Source organism: Anser cygnoides, chromosome 2, assembly GCF_040182565.1.
Source record: "Anser cygnoides isolate HZ-2024a breed goose chromosome 2, Taihu_goose_T2T_genome, whole genome shotgun sequence".
Taxonomy (NCBI): domain Eukaryota; kingdom Metazoa; phylum Chordata; class Aves; order Anseriformes; family Anatidae; genus Anser; species Anser cygnoides.
Window position 1 is genome coordinate 130,749,534 of NC_089874.1, and position 21,336 is coordinate 130,770,869.

At 34.3% G+C, this 21,336-nt stretch overlaps 1 protein-coding gene across 2 annotated transcripts in view; it reads left to right on the forward strand.

Moving 5' to 3' along the window:
* Positions 1-21,336, forward strand: part of CRISPLD1 (cysteine rich secretory protein LCCL domain containing 1) — a 48,845-nt gene that overhangs the window by 18,618 nt on the left and 8,891 nt on the right. For both annotated transcript variants that reach the window (XM_048077040.2, XM_013172439.3), the window contains 12 exons: positions 3,180-3,298; positions 3,432-3,564; positions 5,225-5,340; positions 5,948-6,048; positions 7,170-7,349; positions 7,442-7,502; positions 7,655-7,721; positions 8,416-8,546; positions 11,764-11,807; positions 11,902-11,974; positions 14,090-14,165; positions 21,075-21,205. In XM_048077040.2, the coding sequence (XP_047932997.1) occupies positions 3,180-3,298; positions 3,432-3,564; positions 5,225-5,340; positions 5,948-6,048; positions 7,170-7,349; positions 7,442-7,502; positions 7,655-7,721; positions 8,416-8,546; positions 11,764-11,807; positions 11,902-11,974; positions 14,090-14,165; positions 21,075-21,205 (1,232 nt within the window). The remainder of the gene's footprint in view (positions 1-3,179; positions 3,299-3,431; positions 3,565-5,224; positions 5,341-5,947; positions 6,049-7,169; positions 7,350-7,441; positions 7,503-7,654; positions 7,722-8,415; positions 8,547-11,763; positions 11,808-11,901; positions 11,975-14,089; positions 14,166-21,074; positions 21,206-21,336) is intronic.

A 21,336-nucleotide genomic window follows, 5' to 3' on the forward strand; every position in this document is an offset into this window, starting at 1 on the left:
CATTATTTTGTTCTATCCTTTCCCACTTTCACATATGTCACAAACTGAAGAGTCTGCAAGGTTCCTGTCATTAGACCTGTCATTGTGATTAACACGGAAGGGCAGTGACCAGGGAAGGCTGATAGAGGAGTCACTGTCTTAGAGGAGTCCAGAGCAGAATCATAAATGAAGTTGCTCCAAGGGAAGTGCACTATGATGAGGTTCACCTAGCTGTGGTAGTAAATAAAAACCTTGGAAAGCACCAGTGGGATAGATTTAAGCTCTGTAAGATGTAAAGAAATAGGGTGATTACTTCATGATGAACCATAAGCTAGGACCTCTTGCCCTTAGTTAATTGTGCAGATTCCTGTCTGAGACAATCTTGTGCACATATTTTTGGGAAGAGTGGAATTGCTTTCTTGGCTCATATACAAACCTTTTCTGGAGTCAGGAATGACTCTGCAAAGGACAAAAATATACAAGTGCCCCAAGGTCCTCATTGTTGATATAATCTTCTGCACCGTGCTTCCTGCGAAGAGTTTCACTTTGAACCCATTCTTGAAAATTATTTCTTTGCTGCTGCTAAGGTTGTGGCCTGGAAACTGGAAAGTGTGCCTATCTCTGGCTAGGCAAGCAGAGGTATATATAATATTTTATACTGTGGCTGAAGGCAAGAAACAGTTAACAAAAAAGAACAAAAATATTGAGTAAACTTTTTGAAGACAATATCCAATCACAAAAGTATATAGGAGTATGCTTGTTCATCTGTCAGGAGGATTAATGATGAATTTAAGTTTTTCTTCAAAAGGCTTTTCTTGCAGAGTTTTGGATGGCTCTGTCATGTGTAGTTACCATCAGTCTTTAAAAGATTTGTTTTTTTAAAGATAACTTGCTCACAAGCTTGAGGAATTGCTTCAAGCAGCTACTATTGACTACCGAAAAGTCATTGTTTAAGTTAAAATAGCTGCATAAAATATTTTGAAACTTGCGTGGAGAAAACAACAACAACAAACAAACAAACGAATACCTAAAGCAGTAAACAAAGCAGTACAACTCCTGTATATGTCACTGCTGCTTTTAGAGTTGAAATTGTGAGAGGATGCTTTACAAGAGAAAATATTTTCAAGTTCTGAGGCTCATAAAAGCTGTAAGAAAATTTTATCTGGCTTTGGAGACATGACGTTCTAAAAGTGTGCAGGTACAAACATTTTGGTCTAGCTTAATTCTGTATTTGGTAAAACCATTCTTAACAGTAATTAATTACTTGGGATGTATGTTAGCTTTATGTTTGGACTTGTTCATATACAGGGCTAAATCTTGAGTAATATAAGATTTTGAGTTGTCTTCATGTTGTATAATATAAGCAAGGACAAACTATACTGGCGTTTATTTTAAAATGTTATGGAGTCGTGATTCCAGCATGAAGCCGTTGTACTGCAGTTTATTAAAAATAAGTCTGTATGTGGAAGAAATGTTTTAATCTTTGTTTTTTTAACAATGGGCACAGTAGGATAAAAGAACTATTTACAATGGTGTGATGAGGAAAGGGAAAACATTTATACAAACTGTCATAAAACTTTCTGACTTAAGACTGGAATTCTATAGTTTATGACATTGAAATACTGGCCCAATAAGGTGAACAGAAGTTTTCTACTGTTTGCTAGAGTCAGTGGATTTTGTATCAATATGTAGGCTAAAAGCTTTGTTCTGTCATTTTTATACTGTTAGAGAATTCTGTCAAAAATAAATGTTGCATTTTGGGAGTCAAAATGTACCCAGTACATTTACTATGAATAATAACAGGCAAAAGAGAAATCACTGCATTAGAGACTTCTGAAGAAGAGTATATATCAGTAAAATAGATATTCTAGGATTAATTTGAATGATATTAGTCTCTCCATAATCGTGATATTGCATAACCAAAAGCATATATTTTTAAATAAGTAACCTAATTAATAAGATGAATACCGCCTGTCAAAATCAGTAGAAAAACAAACTATAGCACATGGAATTTCTGTTATGTTTCTGTATTCTTTCTCTTTATAGAGGAAGTTTTTTTACCTTCAACTTGTGCCAAAAATTTGTAGACATGATCTACAGTGTCTGCATGGAATTTTCAGTTTGGAAATACTGAATTATTGTTACTTAGATAACCCAGTCTCATGCTAAGAAATTTAGTCTGAACACATGATGCAATAGCTGTGCTTTTTTCAAGCAATATGTTTCCTTCTTACATTTATTTTAGTTTCTTAACCTGACTATTGGTATCAGTTAATGAGATACCTGGAAACTTTGTCTGCAATTATAAAGAGATTTAAAAAGCCAATCCGCAGTATGGCTACTTTGCTTAACAAGAACCACTTTGAGTGAACTCCAGGTTAATATGTTAAGCATACAGCGTATGGTTTAATTTTTTTTCAAGATGAGTGTATTTTAGTATGTTTTTGAAAGAGAAAAACTTGCATCCGTCTTTCAGCTACAAACTTATTCTTCCATATCCCTCTAAAGAACAGAAAAGGTAAACATTTGTGATAAACAATCATACATAGTATTTTTCTTTAACTTATCCTAAACATGCCTCTTGCTAACATGAATGCCTTTTTTTTACCAACCTAGCCAGAAAAACAGCAACTGACAATGTTACTTTAGTTTTTATATTTTCTTTGAACTGTATTATTTCAACGAAAGCTGATTACAGAAAAGGGAGAGAAAATCATTTTCATTTCAAATGAACTTGGTTTAGAGGAAATAAAGCCTTATGCTGAAAGTGTGTTGGATAATACTCTTTTGGCTAAGGAAAGTGCTTGTTACTAAAAAGAAACCTCACAAGACAGAAAATGCACTTGATTTAACTTGGAAAGCTGAACTAAGCCTTTCTGTTTCCTATTTGTCTTTTATTCATTGCAGCATGCCTGCACATGCTTTCTAAAGGGAAAGCTGTGAAGGGATTAAAGCTTTTTTTTTTTTTTCCTTCCTCTTGGTGGAAACATTTCTATTACTTATGTAACAAAAATAGGGCATACAATCCTAAAGTGTTGCTTTTTTTTCTTTAGTCTTCTGCTCCAGAAACAGATGGTTTGAAAATGGACAATCTTCCTATTTTTTTTTTAATTTGTTTGTCTTGTTCTGTTTTTAAAGTGTATTAGGTAGCCATCAAGTATTTTTAAGAAGGTGTCCCTTTCTTTTATTTCAAATTTCAGACATGGGATGTAGAACTGGAGAGATCTGCAGAGTCATGGGCTGAAACCTGCCTATGGGAGCATGGACCTGCAAGCCTTCTTCCGTCAATTGGACAGAATCTGGGGGCACACTGGGGAAGGTAGTTTAAGACACTGTTTAATAGTATATTATCACTTTTTTGAAATCTAACAAAATGTGCTTGTTACTTTAAGGAAGAATTATAGACTTTACAGCTGTTTAGTGATCTAATAGACTACTGCTGGCTTTCATAGGTACAGGCCTCCAACGTTTCATGTCCAAGCGTGGTATGATGAAGTGAGAGATTTCACGTATCCACATCCTCATGAGTGCAACCCATATTGTCCTTACAAATGCTCTGGTCCTGTTTGTACACATTACACACAGGTATGTAGGTGGGTTTGGGTTTTGTCAGCTATGGAAAAGAACAGTCAAGACCTCCAGTTAGGTGACTGTATGACACAGGAAAACAGGAGAGGGGCTTGTTTTTATGAGACTCCATAGTTAAAAGCATTGGGTACTGGTGACATAGAGTAGAGTTGTGGAAGAAATGTAACATCTGTACAACATAGTTATCAGTTCCTTAACAGGATCGAGGAAAAATCTCACAATACTCAGTACTGAGTGTGTCTGCTCAGTGTGCTTTGCATAATCTCATCTCTGTGCCGGCTGGCATGTTGGTACTCCTTTCTGGAATTTGTTGAAGAAACAGCATGTTTAAAAAGAAGAAAAAATTTCCTCATTGAATTTGTCAAGTCAAACAACAGTTAAGCAGTTATAACATGTTGCTTGTACTTCAGCAGGATTTTGAAATCGCATAAGTACTAATTTATTTGGTACTTCTTAAGTCTATGTATATAACCTGGATTTTTTTTCTGTGGGGAGCCGGTCATGTTTTCAGTGAATGGGAAATACATAATCTTCAGATTATCATAGAATGGCTTGAGTTGGAAGGGACCTTAAAGATCATGCAGTTCCAACCCCCCTGCCATAGGCAGGGATGCCACCCACTAGATCAGGTTTGCCAGGGCCTCATCCAGCCTGGTCTTGGTCTTATACTAAAACTCATATAAAATAATAAAACATTTGATATGTTATTAAAAACATTCAAAATGATTATTTTAAAAGATTTTTTTTCTGTTTGTTTACTATCATAATTGACCACTGTGTCAAATTTTAAGACAGAACTACCTCCATATTCTTAATTACCATTTCTGTAAAAATAACTATAATTACACTACTCTATCACGTGCAAGACCTACAATACATAGATATACTTCTTTGTGTTACTATTTCTTCACAGTCCCTATCCCTTTCAACTTCTAAAGTTCTGAAGGAATTACACAGTTGGCTTCTCTTGTATTAATTAGTTTAGCACCTGTTGTATTTGTCTACTTTAAACATCCCCACCTTTGTCTTTCAGATTATTTTGGGATCTGCAATTAAAATTGTCTAAATGGATGAATAAAGGAGCACAGCCACATTAGATTGCAATGACATGAAAGCATGTTTATTTAAAATCTGTGACTTGAATCATTTCGATGTATGAGTTGTTCTGTGAATAGCTTTATGTTGCATTCTCTCACTGCTGACAAGTACCTATTCTGTCAGTCCAAGCAATCCAGATCCTTTTGGATTCTTAGGTTTTAGTGAGAACTCAGGACACAGTGAGGACACAGGAACCTGACATCTTGTACTGCAATGTTTTCTATTTTTTTTAATTCCAAGAATTATTTCTTCAGATAATGTGTTGTAAACATTTGCTGCCATTTCAAATACATGTTTAGAGCATTTATACATATATATATATATATTTTAAAATGAGAGCCGTATCTCTTGTATCAATGTAAAACTTCTCTTTCTAATAGGGATAGAACCTAGTGGATTTTTGTCAGTTTTAATTAGGTTGCTAAGACTTTTATAACAGAGGGGAATAGATATAGCATCGCTTCTGTTTTGAGTTCTGTATGTTGAAGTTTGGAGATAGTTTTAGTTTCATGTTAATTAGTTTTGGTTTTCACATACATTTCTCTTTTCTTTTCCATAGGTTGTTTGGGCAACAAGTAGCAGAATAGGTTGTGCAATTAATTTGTGTCATAACATGAACATCTGGGGACAGATTTGGCCAAAAGCAGTCTATCTTGTATGCAATTATTCTCCTAAGTAAGTTGGGCTGACACCCATAAATATCTTGGGGGGGGGGGGGGGGGGGGGGGGGGCAGTGAATACTTTATGATAATCCAGGAAATAATCTAAAAGGAAATCAGTTGAGTTTTCTATTTTTTTTTGTACTTTTACTAAATAGAGCTTTGTTCCCAAGGCAGCCTTGGCTGCACAAATACTCTTGTGATTTTGTAGGACTTCAAATTTGTGGCCTGTCTTTTAGCATACAACATCAGAGATCTTCACTGTATTGTGATAATGATCTGTAAAAGAAATGTATCTCCCCATCGTGACCTTAAAGAATGTAAGTAAATGGTTAATATCCTATAGGATATTCCATTTAGGAGAGTGGAGCTTGTTCTCATGTAAAGGAGGAATTTAGTCTTACAATGCTATGTCAATATAAAATAATCTTATAGCAGTTTACGGCAGTACTTCTGATATTTTTGTGTACTTTTAAATGACATTGTGTTTGATTTATCAGAACAATACTATGGTATAAGTGAATGCTGGATTTCATAATTTATTTTTTCACATGATGTTTAATATTAATGCATTAATTCATTATAGCATGTTTTTCTAATTTTTTGTTTCCTTTTGTTTAAAGGGGTAACTGGTGGGGTCATGCTCCATATAAACCTGGCCGACCCTGTTCTGCATGTCCTCCTAGTTTTGGAGGAGGTTGCAGAGAAAATCTTTGTTACAGAGGTATGTACTATTTCAACAGTTAAAATTATAATTGGAATGTAACCTTTTGCTTTCTTGCCTCATTATGCTGTAACATAGTGAAACAGAATATATTATGCATGTACCCAAACACAGGATAGGGACCTACTTTACTGTGATAAATGAGATCATGTACTATGTGATGTGCGAAGCTGAGTGTCACAGGAGGGAGTGGAGTATACTGAATTCCTGCTAATTTAAGTCCTGACTGAGGTCTTTTAGTACACAAAGATACAGACTTCAGCTGTATGTTTTTTATTGGTCTTTCTGTAAATTATAGTGAAAGTTATGCGGTGATTTGTTAAAGGGAAACAGTAGCTCAGTGACATAGCCATATGCATTACTGTAAGAAAAATCAAGAACAAGACAAGAAGACGTTAATAATTAAACGAAATGACAGCTAGGTTGATTGTTAACTTCTCAAAATTTTCAAAATGTTATTTGTATTTTATAGCATTGAACATAACATATTATGAAACTGCTATTTCTTTTTTTACTCTGTATGCATGTAGCCTAGCTGTTTCTGTTAATAACTTTTGAAAGTTACTCACCTATTCATATGTACAAAAAAGAAACAACCAGTGTTTCCAAGTACATTCCTTACGTTTCTTGTTTAAGTAAGAAATGTAGGTTACTGATGAGTATTTCAAAATTAATAACATTATGTATCAGTAAAAGGGCCTCATTTTCAGCTGTCAATTTTTTTTTTTTTACCAAATCGGATTCTTTAATTACAAGCTATCTACGAACCTGGTAGAACTCTTTCAACATCTAATAAGAATATCACCTTTAACCTCTTAGTTTCCTGATAGCATAAAAAAAGATACTAAAAAAGGAGCATTAGGAGCATTTTCCTACTAGAGAAATTTCTCCTGCTAGAGAAATTCTAGCTTTTTTCAGCATCAGAAAGATAATTGAGTTGTATTATGAAGCTTGATCTCTTCTTGTTATGAAACAATGGAAACTTTTCCTTGCTTTCCTATTTATATTCAACCACCATTTTATGAAAACAAAGCCATGTTACCAAAACATGGTAAGGGGGTTGCATTCCACAAACACTGAGTTATTTAATCTGAGAAATCTTCTTTGATTTTCTGAAACAGAGGATTCAGAAAGGCCTTATTCTCCCCATGAACCAGAAGAGGAAACCAATGAGATTGAACAGCAACGGTCCAAAGCCCAGGATGCAACAGCACAAAGCCGGCCAAGAACTCATTCACCTTCAGGCTCTACAGGCAGTGATGACAGTGAGAAAAATGAAGTAATAAGCACACAGCAAATGTGTAAGGAATTTACCTGATTTTCAAGTAGTCAACAAATTTGAATTATGTAGCATGAAATTCATTCTAGTGAAATTGCTTTTTGCTTGTTTTAGCTCAGATTGTTTCATGTGAAGTACGTCTAAGAGACCAGTGCAAAGGAACAACTTGCAATAGGTAAGGTAAATTTTACAATTGTCATTACACTACAGTTTTGTTACAGATTATTATTATTATTATTAGGAAAGGCCATATTTATGTGTGACCTGGAATATTTCCCCTTTTTGTAATCCCAGGGTCTAAGGCCAAATTGTGTTTTATTTTCTTAGGTATGAATGTCCTGCTGGCTGTTTGGATAGCAAAGCCAAGGTTATTGGAAGTGTACATTATGAAATGGTAAACATTTTAAAATCAGATTTTGTACAAATAGAATGTATTTTCCATTAGAATGCTAATTAAAATTGTATTAAGAATGGATTAAAATTGTATTAAGAATGGATGGCAGGGCGGTTGGAATTAGATGATCTTTAAGGACCCTTCCAAGCCAAACCATTCTCTGATTGTTTGATTTTTGAAGACCATAAACATTTGATGTAGGTTTTTATTTAAGGTAACATCAAACTATGTTTGCATCTGCTATTCTGCATGTATTGTCTATATGTACTTCATATGCCTTACACATGCACAGAAATAAAATTTGCATGTCCAGATGTTAAGGTGCAACTGAAGGACAAATACAGCAATTTGTGAGTACACTCATATGAACTGTTTCAGTAAGACAGTTCTACTTGTGTAAGTTTAATGCCTAGCTGAAAACGTATAATTTACCATGTAGAACTGTAAAACAGTATAGGAAAAAAGCAGATACTGTGAAAAATTATACTGTAAATGAGTATATTTTATCTCTGAATAAGGCAAAGGGATGTTCTCTTTATTTGAAATAACACCTAAATAGTCTATTAAGTTTGTTGTCTATCTACCAAGTTATTAATGATACATTGTAATTAAAAACTGGATTTTTCATATTGAGTTACAATGGAAAATAGTGATTTTTGTCTGACATGGAACTGCTTTTCACACTGTTTTTCAGCAATCCAGTATTTGTAAAGCTGCCATACATTATGGCATCCTAGACAATGAAGGTGGTTGGGTTGATGTCACTAGGCAAGGAAGGAAAAATTACTTTATCAAATCTTATAGAAATGGCATTCAGTCACTTGGGTAAGTTTCCTTAAAATTAAAATGTATGGAAAGGTTTTGTTATTTCATACAAAATATATCACAGTAATAATATTTTGTTCATACTTCTATCATAAAAGGACATGTGGAAATACATGTATTGTATCCATTACGAAATTTTAGCAAGTATTTAATGGTGTACAGAAAAGTGTCACAATAATAATTTGTAAATGTATGGATTTACTGTAAAAAAAAAGTAGTACACACTGACATTAAACTAGATTATTTTAAATGTTTTTACATGTATTATATTTGTTATTACAAAGCTGGTAATACAACCAGTGTTGGCCCATGTACACAATAATGTATGACAGCTAACAAGGCAGTAATCTCCCAAGTTTGTGTTTGGAAGTGACCCTCTTGTACTGTGCAAAGAAACAATATGAAAGAAGCAAAAATATATCTCTGCATACATTTTTGATAGTTTCATTACAATTCCATAATATACTTACAATATTTTGCACAAAACTTTGCTCAATTTCTGCATTGGCCAATAATAGAACAATACTGCATGCTGTGGAAACTTAATTTGGACTTTGTACTACACTGTTCAGGTATTTGTCCAGAGACTTGTCAGTGAGTATTTGGATCTATTTTCACATACATGCTGAAAGCAAAACCAGAAAAGAAGTACATAGAAGTGGAGTCTATCTGCTTGACTGCTACCATGCATAATTATCCGTTGATAACTATAACGTATGTTGGAATCTACGATATTATTAATATCTGCAAACTACACTTCACAATATCTTTATGTATTCTGGAGAGTTCTACATTGCTGTCTGTAGTTAGCGTATGTGTAATAGTAGTGTACGTGCAAGATGGTGTGAGTAATACCATACTGAAAGAAAACAGAATTTTGTTGAATGATGTATTTTGTTTGTGTAAGAGTAACCATTAGAGGCTCTGCTGTGTCTGTGTCTCTCTGTTCTGTGCAAACCGATTTCACATGCTGTAAAACCTGTTATAATTTCTCTCGTCAACAGATTTATGTAATTCAGAATAGAAGGAAACACTGGCTAGGTAGACTAAGTTCAGTGGCCTAGAATTTGGGTTACCTAGAAAGTACTGTTTAAGGCATTGACATTAATTGATTAATTAATTAATTTTTAATTAATGTGTTTCTTTGGGTCATCAGATTATTTGATTGAGGTTTAAATTACCCCTCCTTAAAATGAAGATACGATTTTCTCTTTTTAAAATCCTTTGAGACAAAGAGATAAGCAAATAAGTACTGATGGATTAGGAGTCAACTTTCTTACAAAAGTAGTGGTAATTAAACTACAGAAATTTTTCAAAGTGAAAGGAATTGATTTCCCATCGCTTGAAATCTCTATTTCTGTGCCATTTGAGACAAAGCCATACAAGTGTCTGCTCTACAGCGCGTGTTTGGCACTATCCTCTGAGTATCAGAACACAGGAGTGAGGTATCCAAACTCATTTTTGTTTACTGTGGGCACAGATAATAATTGTATTACAGCTGAACAGTAATGTCTAATTTGGTTTTAGTTTTGTGATTGAGGTGTTGGGGAAAAAAATGTGTTAGAGGCCTTATGGATTAAATACAGTTAAAGGACCAAGCCTATACCTTCTCTTCAACAAGTACGTTTCAGCAAACTTCTGCTGCTGTGTAGCACTATAGTACATAATTCTTCATTAATGTCCATATAATATTTAGGACTTCACATTTTAGAGTGATGAAAATATTGTGTTCCAACATCAGCTTAGTAAGCCAGTCTATAAATTATAGTTTTGGGGATAAATAAAGATTTACCGAAGTTTCAGTACTAGTAAATGACTCTTCTATAAGGTTGTAGTGTGAATTCTTTATTTCTTGATTGCTCAGACTTTAAGGTGCTTTTACTACAAAACATTTACTACAAAAGGCCAGTGTTACTGTACTAGTCTATATCTATACTTAGCAGATGAAACCTTCAAACAAAAAGACAAGGAATACCTTGCAGCTACCTGACTCTCACCAACATTTTTAGATGGAGCCTTGCATAAACTACACATCTATTCAAAGAACAGAGGAAGTGAAGTCAGTCTAATTTCTAGATCATATTCCAAAACATAAAAAGAGAGAAAATGGAATTTCAATGCAACATACAGTAAACTTCCTTATCTTCTCCTTTGACTTATTGATTGCTTTGACTTATTGATTGCTAATGCAGATTTTCTTATCTGTTTTATCACCATAGTGTAAGATAACTTTAACAATATCTCTACTGTCTAAGCCACAATAGAACAGAGTGAACTATTCTCACATCAGTGTTTGACAGTGCTAGGGCAACAGAAGAATGAGCTAACTTGGTGAGAACAAATTGGAAGGCAATAAATGAACAAATGTGAAATTGGAGGGCCATGCAACTGAATGAACCAACGCAAGCAAACAGTTTCCAAATACAAATTGTAGGTGACATGGGAGGAATTTGCTTCAAAGGTCATTTCCTTCACTATTATTATTATTATTTTAAATAATTTTATAGATGCCAAAACCCATCAACATCTTTTTTGTTACAAATAAAACCACTAGAATCCGTAGGCATAGCTTCTGGGCTAAAATAGGAGTAAAAGAGGACTAAAATAGGAGGTAAAGAGGACTAAAATAGAAGTGTTCATGAATTGTAATATAGGAACAGAATGTTTATACTGAGTTTCTATAAGAACAGGAAACAGATACATCTGACTACCATATAACTACTGAAAAAACAGACTTTTATGTATTAAACAGGGTTTATAGTGATACCAATGATAATTTAAAATAGACACAAGATCCAAAAGTAAAATTTAATGAAAATTTTCAAAAAGGTTGTCAAGAGAAACTATTCAGGCTTGGAGCTGTTTTTAAGAATGAACTTTTGGGGGGAAGTGAATGATTTCTTCTGGTAGATGGATGCTTCTGTGCAGTTCTCAGCCACAGATTTTGATTACTGCATTTTGAGGGACAATGATTGCATAATTTGCTATTAGTACACTTAATCTCTTAGCAAATCAAATTACTGAAAGAGTTTAATATGCATTCTTGGCTTTCAGTCAGATTCACTGGGAGTACAAAGTAAATGTGCTATTGCAGTACACAGATTCACATCAGGGTAGGGCATGTACAGTGAGTAAAAATTGATTGGAGACAATGTCTTGATTTTTTTTTCTATATTTACTAATAAAAAAATGACTATTTCTATTATTTATTCTTTAGAAAATACCAATCTGCTAATTCCTTCACAGTCTCTAAAGTAACAGGTTAGTATTTATTTCTTATAAACTCAGTTACTTTGAATTATGGTTTTCTAAATAGCACACATTTATTGGTTTCTTTTGGTTTTACTTTATTCAGTTCAAGCTATCACTTGTGAAACAACAGTAGAACAATTGTGTCCCTTTCAAAAACCAGCCTCACACTGTCCAAGGTAAAATTCTTTGAATATTTTATTATTACAAAGTGCTGCCTTATCTTCTGTCAGATAATAATTGTCTGTAATTGTCATTGACAAAGGTGACAGTAGAAGCTGTAAAAGTGAAGTCAGAAATGTTTTACTGATATTTTTGTCTTTGGTGTAAACAGACGGCCAGGTAAGTGAAGATGATCTTCAGGCTCTTTTCATAAGGAGAAGCTCCCGATCTTTCTTTGCTCTCTTGGCATATCTTAGTGAAGATTTGGTTAGACTAAACACTGTGAAGAAAGATCCATTTATCTTTTTCATTTTCCACTATTAAATCTATGCACCTAGAGCAAAATACATGTTATTTCAATTTATTCACCTGTAAAACAGATACAATAAAATGAACTGATAAAAATATTTGTCACAGAAGTTATCAAATTGTTTGGGAATTTTGGAGTGAGCAAATAGATTTGCAACATGATTGAAGTATATATTGTTAAGGTCAGGTGTGGTCTGCAAGTCAGTTAACTGCTTTCAGTCAAATATATGTACGATTTCTTTGAAGCTTATGTTTTCACTTATTGAAAGAAGCCTGTGCCTCAATATTTTGAGGAAGGAAATCCGTAACAGTTCTTAAAACCATAGATGAGTCAAAGGTAAATACACTGTAGCATGATTTACCACAAGCTAAGCTGGAGATATCCACAGGAGTACTTTCATAGCAATCCTACCGCCAATACAGGAAGTAAGCACAAAGCCAGAACTGCTAGGAAAACATTGCTTCATGTAGCACTTGGGTCCATGGACTTGTTTGGTGTTTGGCTGTGACTCCTAGCTTTCTAGCTGGAAGATGGGGAGAAGCAAGCAAAGGAGTGGAATGCAGGAATGGATGGATGAAATCTCATACTTCTACCTTCTTTATTTTTTTCCTTAATTGAAAAATAAAACTAGTTTCATTAAGAGAAAAACACAGTCTGTCTTTAAGAAAAAATAAAAATAACATTAAAATGATTAATTCTGGTATATCAATTTAAGAACCTTCTGAACAGCAATGATCCGTTCAAGATTCTGTGCATGTGCTTAACATAATTCTGAAAATGTAGTCTAAGGAGCTACAAGCACTAATCATCAGTAATGGCACTGATTGTACAAGCTCCTTTTTCCTTCTTATGCCTTAACCATAAATCATCAAGTCTTCTAAAGCTTCTTTCTTGCTTTCTTCAGACAAAAATCTCCCTTCCAGCTGCAACAGCTTGTTTCAATGACCCATCTGATAAGACCATAGCATGCCCAAGGGCTGTGACGTGCCAAATATTGACTAGAGTGTGGGTAGTATCCCAGTGAAGGATGCTTTCCTAGTGCTGCCCCAAAAAGGAAGGCTCTAAAACTATAAAGTCAAGACCCAATTTTAGATAAAACACCAAAACACCCTCTCAGAGTAGATCTGAGGTTTATTAGCATTTCCTCCTTGTAGCATATTATAATTTTCAAACACAATGCTTGCTACCTTCTATACTATTATTAGCTTTCCGCATAGTTGTCCTGTATATATTGAAGCTATAGGATTCATGAAACACAAAGTTTTCTCAAAGTTAAACAAAATGCAGATGAATAAGGCAGTCTGTGTTTTAGTAGCATTCTGATCCCCTAAAATCTCATTACTTTCCAAGGTTTTCCATTTTATCCATAACTGTTAAGTGCTCACCCTCACTGTAAGTTGCTAAATTTCTTTAATCACCAGCTCATCAGCACCATACCAGGTCTTCTTTCATATACGCATCTCCTGAGAAGGTATTCAGCTGTACTGTTTGGATAGAATGCTGTCAAAACAGATAATGATACATTAGCTTTTCTACTGTCCTCGTATATGCTAAATGAAGAGATGACCTGCTTATCTAAAAGGAGGAAGAAGACCAGACCTGTTGAAGAATGTTTTCAAGCACTTTGTGAACCACAAGTTGGATCAGCAATGCTTTTCAGTCAATAGTAACAAAAGCCCCAAAACTGATTGTCTTTTAATGTCAGTATGTATGTCTGTATGCGTCATCAAATAGATTGATAATGCTGATGTTGAATATGATATATAGTAATACTTTAATATCATTTTTCCTAACTGAGTGTGCTTTATTTTCAATATTTCAGGGTGTATTGTCCTCGCAACTGTATGCAGGCAAATCCACACTATGCTCGAGTAATTGGAACACGAATTTATTCTGATGTAAGTACTGTGATTTACATTGCATTATATAATGAAATATAAAGTCCTATGATAAACTATAAAGATAATACTATCATATAAATATTCATTTTTCCTCCACATGTAGTTTTTTTTTTAGACCTAATATCAGAAAAAAAAAAGATGTGCTATCTTCTAGATGTGTATTTTATGAAGTGTTTTGTCAGAGGCTTCCATTTAAGTACTCAGCCGCTGATGATATGGAATTTTTATTAAAAAATCTTCAGCAATTTCTGGATACGTGTTTTCAATTTTTGATCAAAATTCCCATTGGTTTGCTCAGTATTGGCAATGTATACTCATCAGCCATCTGATACAATGATCAGAGGGCTGGAGCACCTCTCCCATGAAGAAAGACTGAGAGAGCTGGGGATGTTCAGCCTGGAGAAGAGAAGGCTCCAGGGAGACCTTGTTGCAGCCTTTCAATACTTAAAGGGGTCTTATGAAAAGGGTGGAGAGGGACTCTTTACTGGGGAAGATAATGATAGGACAAGGGGGAATGGTCTTAAAGTAAAAGAGGATAGATTTAGATTAGAGATTAGGAGGAAATTCTTCACTGTAAGGGTAGTGAGGCACTGGAACAGGTTGCCAAGAGAAGTTGTGGATGCCCCATCCCTGGAGGTGTTCAAGGCCAGACTGGATGGGGCCTTGGGCAACCTGATCTAGTGGGTGGCATCCCTGCCTATGGCAAGGGGGTTGGAACTGGATGATCTTTAAGGTCCCTTCCAACCCAAGCCATTCTATGACTTAAACCCTTGGTTTTTAGACCCTAATGTAAACAAAGCTTCTTCCTGATTAACCAAAAATTATTCTGAAAATATATGTCAACACTCTCATTGTTTTGGATATTTCTTATCATTGTAGATAGCTAAATATTTGCAGAAGGATTTTGAGATACTTGAGTAAAATATCTCGCATTATATCTCACATTGTTATATTATTGTAAGATACTAATATTGCATTTTTTTCAGTCATTCTTATTCCTAGTCCACATTTTTTATCTGCCATGTCTTTTCTATATCATGCTTAGTTCCCAAACAGATAGCCAGAGCTAAATGAATATTCATTTTTTTTTTCTTTTTTTCTTTTTCTCTGCTTTGTCATCTCTCTTTGGAGAAGCCACTATGTAGTGGCAGAGAGAGCAGTTCACATTTTTTACCAGTAAGCTGCATGATGTAACTGTCTTTTATCTGTCATACAGAGTAGTATGGTGCCCAGCTGGGTCAGATGATGCTTTTCACTACTTTTCACCACCTCAAAATATGTGAAAATAATATGCAAACAATTGTTCATCATTATTTTGAAACTGACTAATGTTCAGTAGATTGCTTGTATAATTTGGGTCCCTGTCCTCCGTGTATGAGAAGCCCTTCCAGTTGAGTAAGCAGCACTGATCTATGCCTGTGCAACTGGGACTGGGTCCTTAATGTGCATAAGAGGGGAGTGAAAATAGTTTTAATGATAGTTCATTTTGTTAAACACACTTTTATTTCAGTTCTGAGGTTTCAATGAAAGGTAACAGCCAAATTTTCCCTGTGAGACAGAAGAGATTATGTTGTGGGAGAAAGAAGACCCATTTCTGTTTAACTTATACAGGAAAAAATCTCAGAATATATATTTGCTTTGGCTAGAAAAGTCCCAGCTTACTTTAATTAGTATTAGAGTTGTGCTTTAAAATTATTTTAGATATACTGTCTCATTGTTCATGTCCATTGTATAGAAATGTGTGCAGCCATACTGCTTTTAGGAAAAAAATGGACGTAAATACAGGTAAGAAAAGAGGGATGGGAGTCTTCCTATTAACTTCAGATGTTGAGAGGGTAGATATCCACACTGAAGCTGGACATCTGGGTTATGTTTATAGCAGTTTGTAGTAGCAGTGGTGAAAGAGATGAATAGGCAAAGCAGAATTCATTTGACCTTTTCTGAGTGTCTCCTTCAGTATGGGATGAATAGACTACTAGATCTGTCAATTTCTTTCCATTTCCTACAGAAGGGTCCTAGGGCATCTAGATAAGATGTAGACAGACACATCCTCTTGATATGTGTACATATATTCCCATTGATAGCTTTATGTGATTTTCTACAGTTTTTGTTTCTACCATTTAAATTATTTTAAAGATACTTTTTATTGGAATTTTCACTATGCAATATGACTGTATATTTTGTTCATTCTAATTTATGACTGAACTAGTTTCAGGTGAAGTGTTTATAGAGAATATTTAACAAATGTATCCTCTTTTTCAGCTTTTCATGTATTTATAGATTTGTCTGCAGATACAGGGAATTCATTTGCCCACTTGTCATAGCACGCATATTGCAAATTGCAGTCAATGATCTACTTGGTAGATTCCACAAAATCTATGGTGGATTTTTCGTGATGTTATTTCATTAAAAAACAAACAAAAACCAACATATATATGTATGTATGTACAAATAACATGCACATGGCTATTTATTTGCACTAGTACTTAGGCCACTCGCATTCGGTAAATGTACAAGAATATTTATTAATTAAAAACAAATAACAGATGTCACATCAAAAACATATGTTTACAAAACCATTTCTGTAGTATTCATGAGAATCTAGTTAAGCATTTCCATTTCTAGCTTTGGTATGGCCAGTCATACATTCTTATATTCATTAATATGCTACTCCTGCTACTCCTTTTTCTGTTCTCTGATTTGTCAATAGTGCCCCACAGAACTTTTACCCTGTTGGTTCTCCCATCTTTTTCTTTTAGCTTTGAGATTGCAGTGATTGTTCCTAACTTGCTTGAAACAAAACTCTCCATTACTTCATCCTCCCTTCTTCCAGTGTGCTAGCTCTTGTCTCTTTGTGGCAGATCAATCACAGCCGTGTTTTATATAGCCAGTGTCTATAACTTAAGTGTGTGAAGAGTTTTCATGTAATACTGATCCCCCGTGTTCTACACCTTTTTGTTTGTTTGATGGTCTCCTTTTGTTTTCACTTCTCTTGAGGTAGTCTGCAAGTTCCTTAAAGCAAAAGCATCTCGTATTCTATGTCTATGGTACAATGAGTTTCTCTTCTGAATAGTGCTATTATGGTATAAATAAGAACTGTAGTATGGCTAGTTCTTAGCAAACAGAAGTACAAATTACTCATTCTTCATATGGCCCAAACGTATCACCACCTTTGTGTCTTGTGTCCCTCCTGGCCCTACTCCTAAGAGTTTCCACATACCAATTCTTTGTCATGGTGGGAGATGGGAAAAGTTTCCTGTTCTCTTGTGCTGAGGAGTTGGTTACAATTTTCAACTTTGTTTAATCCATTTTTTCTAAAACTTTGAGTCTTATTTCTGGACTAGAGTCGTGCCAATGAGCATTTTATTAATATTTATTTTTAAAGCACTTTTCAATTGACTTCATTTGTGAAATAAGATAAAAACCTTCCCAAGAACTGAATTATATCAGGCTCGACTGATACTGATTATATTAGTTGTCCAAACTCTGCTGGAGATGCTCTTGCAGCACCTACATTTAAAGAGAAAGTCCTTTGTTGCTGTTAGTCCTTAGACTAACAAAGTACCAAAATATTTTTACACAAAAGAATAGAGGCTTTTTGAAATAGCTGTAATAGTTAAATAAATATATATATATATTATTTTGCTTGTAGATTTTTAAAAAAACATACAATAATTTCTTAAGAGGTTAAGATTTATATTGTATGTATTTATTGTGCTGTTTTCATAGTAAGCAGCATTTTCCCAAAGACAACCTCTTTCTAGTAGCAGTAGCTCTGTGTTATGAGAGTCGATTGAGCAATTCTACAAAAAAATTGAATCTACATTTGGTGGTTACATATCAGCAAAAGTCTTATCTAAAAAAATTTATGGAGTTTTATCAGCTCATACCATCTGAGGATTTTGAATTTTGGTTTCAATAACCATATACGGAAATATTTCCCTAACTCTTGTGTGAAAACTCATAATTCTCTGCTGTAGTGAAATATGATATAAAAATAGTATTAAATAGTCCTATAGTTCTTCAAAGGTGAGGGAGAAAGGCTTGTGGTTTGCAGAGTACTGCTATGGTGTGGTAGATATTTGGTATTTTGCTGAGTAGCTAAGAAGGAAGATAATTAAGCAGCTTGGTATTCAGATTCTATGACCTGTTAAATACTAATGAATGTCAGAGGGTTCACAGCACAGCAATAAAGCAGGGTCGTATAATGCTGCATGAAATGTTTATGTTACCGTAAAGTACTGCCTTACATATCCTTCAGGGTGAGTTCATGAAAATTATACAAACAGACCCAAATCTCTGAGAAGACTTCCAGAAAGTGTTATGAGGCTGCTAATGTAAAATTATCAATAATATACTGAATTTTGTGATAGACAGAGATTTGATATCCTATTGAGTTTAAATTAACAGAAATTTTACCTTAACAGTTCTGGGAAGTGTGATCAGGGTGGTGAAACATTATTGAGTAGGAAATGTTATGGCATCAGTATTGGAATCTGATTCGATTTAGATGAAGAACGCCAAGCCAATGAAAAGTTCTTGAAAGCTCAAAACAGATAAAACTTCCTCAAAAAATGTGATAAAACTATATAGATTTATTCATCAGTATACATATAATTCATATTTATGAATTTGTACTCATTTAATTGTTCATATATTCATAAGTTATGCATGTTTGTGGATACCTTATGAGCAGATGAGCCAGGCTCCAGGCTCATCTGTAAAGCAGCATTAGAATATCAGTTTATTTTTCGTCTGATGATCATCTCTTGATTTGACCTCTTCAACCCCATTCTTCTGACCTCATCTTTTTCACATATCCCGTGTAACCATCTTGCCTTTAGGTTTAAAATGTTTTACATTAGCCGAACCATCCAGTAATCAATTGTGGTACCAACTCTAGCAATGACTCCATCCTATACTGGAAATAGTTTCCAACAAGAAGTCAGCCTCTTTTGTCATTCTGCTTCCATTGTTTTATCTTTACTTTCTTATTCACTTGATCAGAAACTTCCAAATAGCACTGAAGTAGTCATTATCTTAGCCACCCTCAAATGTAATTATGAAGGTATCCTCCTTTCTAGTAATATACACCAAGTGCAGTCTATTGGTTAGTATTACAGAGGTGACAAACTCTGATTTTTATTTTACTCAATTGTACCTCTAGCTTGTTTTATATCTCCAATGTGAATTGAAAACTGAATTGCTACAATATTATAGTACTAGCAATTAATAGTGTTCTTCTAGTTCTTCACTGTAGTTAATTGCTTGTAAATCTTGTCTTTTGTTTCTGTAGACTGTAATCCTCTATTTGCAGGGACTATTTATATCCCTGTATATTAGAAATTGTACACAAGCAACATTATCTTTAGGTACTCCCATGAGTACATAAAGGATGCTGTAATCCTAAAAATAAGGTGACTACTACTGTTCAGGATATAATGAAAGTCTGGCAGATTAGGGAGGAAGAGATAAAGTACAAAGGAGCATAAATGGTATCCCTTCTGGCATGTTCAAAAGCAGCAGCCAGCAGGATAAAGAGGAAAAACTCTAAAGTGCCTTTGCTAAAGATTCTTTGCATAAAACAGTTTCAAATCATTACTCCCAGAAATATTGTATCACTAAAAGACAAACTATATAACATCAAAGCTGGCAGCTTCTGTGGTTGAAGTAGGAGTAGGAAAACCATTGCTATTTTAAGTTCCTGATTTTATATAGCATTGAGATTACAAAATAGCTACAGGAACAGATATAAATTATTCCAATTATAACTGGAAGAAATGCAACTCTTGTTTAAATAGCTGTCTGTGTAACCAGCTATTGATATTTGTATTGGCTTAGTTTTTAAGGTTGTTTGAGGAGAGGAGAGACCTATTGCAGTGAAGGCTTTTCTTTTTTTTCCACAGAACAACTTGGTTTTAAGTGGACATTCACTGTAGCTGGAGCTACGTTTCGTAGTGCTGAGTATTGAAGTAGATTGGGACATACATTCTACGCTAAGAAGTTTCATACTTCTGGCAATTGATTTTTTGCATGCTTAAAGAGTAATGGAGCTCTACAAGTTTAAATCAATTATTTTAATCATTCTCAAGATTGTCACTGAACTATCCTTCTATAAATATTATTTATGCTACACGCTTTCATGACAAGACATTAGCGGACAGATTTTAGGTTTCATATAGATGAAACTGCTGTTAATTTCACAGAGTTTTGCCTGAGTAAAACTAAGGAATAATAGCTAAGGATTATTTTAGATCTATTTGTTTTGTCTGATGCTTACATTATAATTTTAATATAATAATTGAAATATAATTAGCTTTTAATATTGGCCCGTGTCTCGGTAAGAAATTCTAATGTTCCCTTGAATATTATGGATCATTTCACTGCTGTTTGAGATTCTCGAGCTGGAGATAGAATTAATACAGTCAAATTTTAGGGAGGACATCTCTTCCTGGAAACATACAACTGCAGTGTGCTTTTGCTGTTCTGCTGTTCCAGTACATGACTCTGGCTGGAGATTAAACTGAATCTATAATAATCTATAGGATCTATAATAATTTATAGGTTTGGTTTTTACTACCTCTCTGCTGTTGAAGTGATGGTGGATAAAGCCTTTCATTTTGAAAAGCTCAAGAATTTGAACAGGTCCTTGAACTGAAATAGGCTGAAATAAATGATTTTTGAATCACACTGTGGAAGATCATTGAAGAGACAGTGGTATATTCCTATAAACTGGTCTTTGAATCTGATTTAAGTACCATAAACATTAATAAAATCAGTCATGTGATGAGTGTAATTGTTTTACATTTGCTATAATTTAGTTTAGGCATCCTTATTTGTTTTCTTCTAAATAATTTTGAAATAAAAGGATGAATGAAAACTAAACTTATCCTCTTTCTTTCTTAGATATCCAGTATCTGCCGAGCAGCTGTACATGCTGGTGTAGTCCGCAACCAAGGTGGTTACGTTGATGTTATGCCTGTAGACAAAAGAAAGGTGTACGTTGCTTCCTTTCAAAATGGGATATTTTCAGAAAGGTACAGAGCCCATTTTCAAAGATTACTGTTTACCCTTCACCTCAATAAGGTTTACAAAGTATTATATTATGTCTCTTTGTACCTGTACCTTTGTACCTGTACCCAACAAATAGGCCAACTTGGGTGATTTA